Here is a 2,739-nt window from a genome sequence, read left to right as displayed (position 1 = left end):
GATATAAAAATACAAGGTATAGCTTTTTAGCGGTGCCGAAACATACAGTTGAATATGAACTATGCAAGCACTTTAACGAAGAGATTTTAAGCGAGATGAACATGAAAGATTGTAATAAAAAGACAAAGCTCTTAAAGACATCAAACAAGCTTTATAACATAAAATAGCACAGAAAATAAATATTAAGTTTAAAAAATACTTGATAAAAAAATTAAGATGGGATACATTTACATCAATACTGGAGCCTACATATATGAAAATTATCTTTTAGAATTGAAGTTTAAATAAAGGGGATAAAAAAATCTTTAACAAACCTTAATGTTTTTTTAGCATTAAATTAAAACCAAAGTAGATAATATCAGTTTGATTTTTAAAATAAATAATTTTTGGTAATTTTAATGTTAGCACGCGAGCCATAAGAAACAACTTGAAATTTCAACCAAGAAAGAAGAATACATCTAATTAATAGTAGTAAAAAAAAACCCTAAAAAGCATTTTCTTCGGCTATAGAAGGCAAGAGGACTTTGGTCTGGCATATGATAGTGAAGAGAGATTGGCGTCTCTAAGCTTGCTAAATTCTTATAAATCTTAATTTCCTAAATGAAAAAAAACAGCCAAATTGCTTCAAAACCAAGCCAAATTATATAACAAAGTTATATAAAATGAAAAGGGTATTATATAAAAAGATTATCAATAAAATATAAATTGTACTGAAAAGCATTCTTCTTTAAAGCTCGGTTTGCACAAAATAATTCACAGAACAAACATTGTTCAGAGACAAGTTTCAATTCTATTAAATTTGTTTGTTATTGATTAGTTATCCATTTCTCATTTCTGTCATTATTTTTTTCATTGTAAAATATTTTACTTAGAATTTTTAATTTATCATTGTCATTTTTAAAAAATTAATTTATATTTTTTAATCATAGTTGAGTTTGACATATTGAACCCATTCTATCATATAATAATATAGTTTTTAATGATATTTTAATTGTAAAGCAGATAAATTTTAAAAATATTTAATAAACCGTTAAATGATGTTCTTTTGGTTTCAAATAATTTTTTGTTCAAAACAAATATTAGATCATAATTTAATGTTAGAACCAGAAATAAATACATCAGATTCTTCAAGAGCATTAGAAAATAAAAGATTATCTAAAAATGAAGAGATACAACAAAAAACACAAGAAATGACTAAAACAGAAAATGAATTTTTAGATGAAAATCGATCTGATTCTAATTTATTAAATTATTTGACGGATTTCATAGAAGAAAGTTTAAATAGTAGGTATAAAAATGTTGGTTATGATTTATGTGATTTTTTGTCATCAATCACAGCAGAGAACAATTTGATGCCACCCAGTTGCACAAGAAGTACACTTATTACTAATGTATGGAAAAACCAATGTTGTACATTAGAACAATGGTAAATGACACAACACGTTTAAAGACTTTAAACAGGAATGAAAATGGTACGGCTGAACATTCTTACATTAATACATCTTGGAATGATGATACTAATTTATTATTACAAAAAAATCAAAATGATTTAATACAAGAGCAATATGTTAATTCGGAAAGTAACACTTTTCACAAAAAAATAATAATGTTTTGATTTCGTCAAATCATCAAACTTACCACGTAGAGAATAATAGTATAAACAAATTAAATGATATTCATACAGATGCCCTATTTAATGTTGATATTTCATCTACGATTGATAACTTTGAAAGTAGTTGTCATTATCTTTCATAATTAAGGGTAATATTTATTTAAAAATATAACAGTAGTTTTTCTTTTAATAATGCTTACAAAAATGATAACAACGTGAAAGATAAAAGAAAAAAATTAACAAAGTATCTAATATACAAACAAATGGTAATAAATACATTGAAATCTAAAAGAAAAAGAAACACCAGTAAAACGATGCTAAAAAATCAATTTACAGCTAGCAAGCGCGAACTTTATAAGAAATACAAGAATTCTGAAAGTAACTTTAGAATGTTGTTTAAACTTGTAATTAAAAATCGAATGCCGCAATTTATTAAGAAACTTGAAATATCTAATCTTTCTGATGACCTGAAACAAAAATCAATTCTTGCTCTAAGAAATCTTTCAAGTTTTTTAGATACGGTAAGCGCAATTAGAATCAATTTAAACAAAAAGAAAAATAAGGAATATTTTTTTTATTCATTAAATTTAGCATGTAATCAATGTAGGAGATCTGCAGGCGCGTCTTAAAAACTTTTAATTTTTAAATCGATTTGAAAAATTTACATAGGGTTTATGATATTGTTTTTTGTTGTATGTCTTGTTGTGATTTTTATGAAATTAATTTGTTAATATTTTCTGTTGACAGAAGATTAAATTCATTTTACAGTGAACTATTAAAATTACACGATAATTTTAAATAAAATTAAGCAATATTTAAGTTTAAAAGGTTATTTGTATTATTTTATAACATAGTTGCTCATTAAATTTATTCTTTTTAATAATTTATTTTTTTGTAGTAAAATTTACAATAAAAAAATATTTAAGTAATTAAACCCCGCGAAAGGCTTGGCCTGTCGGTCAACCTTTACAGTTTATACGTATAAAAGATTCGAAAGTTGGAAATATATAACTTTGCGGTATTAATATTTATCCGCATACAGTTTTTTTATATTTTAAAAATAATAAATTTTATTTTTTACTTCTTACAGCATAACGAATAAACAAAGTTAAATTTTATATAATAAA

At 24.1% G+C, this 2,739-nt stretch overlaps 2 protein-coding genes across 2 annotated transcripts; both read left to right on the top strand.

Moving 5' to 3' along the window:
- Positions 1 to 1,094: 1,094 nt before the first annotated feature.
- AAJ76_2210002377 (hypothetical protein) lies at positions 1,095 to 1,430 on the top strand (the record flags this gene model as incomplete). Its single annotated transcript, XM_024474654.1, has 1 exon — positions 1,095 to 1,430. The coding sequence occupies one exon, from the start codon at positions 1,095 to 1,097 to the stop codon at positions 1,428 to 1,430; it is 336 nt and encodes a 111-aa protein (XP_024329555.1).
- Positions 1,431 to 1,875: 445 nt separating this feature from the next.
- On the top strand, positions 1,876 to 2,241 carry AAJ76_2210001596 (hypothetical protein; the record flags this gene model as incomplete). The annotated part of the gene is made up of 1 exon (XM_024474653.1): positions 1,876 to 2,241. The coding sequence occupies one exon, from the start codon at positions 1,876 to 1,878 to the stop codon at positions 2,239 to 2,241; it is 366 nt and encodes a 121-aa protein (XP_024329554.1).
- Between the last annotated feature and the right edge of the window lie 498 nt (positions 2,242 to 2,739).

This window comes from Vairimorpha ceranae (genome assembly GCF_000988165.1).
Source record: "Vairimorpha ceranae strain PA08 1199 chromosome Unknown NODE_221, whole genome shotgun sequence".
Lineage (NCBI taxonomy): Eukaryota > Fungi > Microsporidia > Nosematidae > Vairimorpha > Vairimorpha ceranae.
Note: the sequence above shows the minus strand (reverse complement) of the source record. Positions and strands in the feature narration are given on the sequence as shown.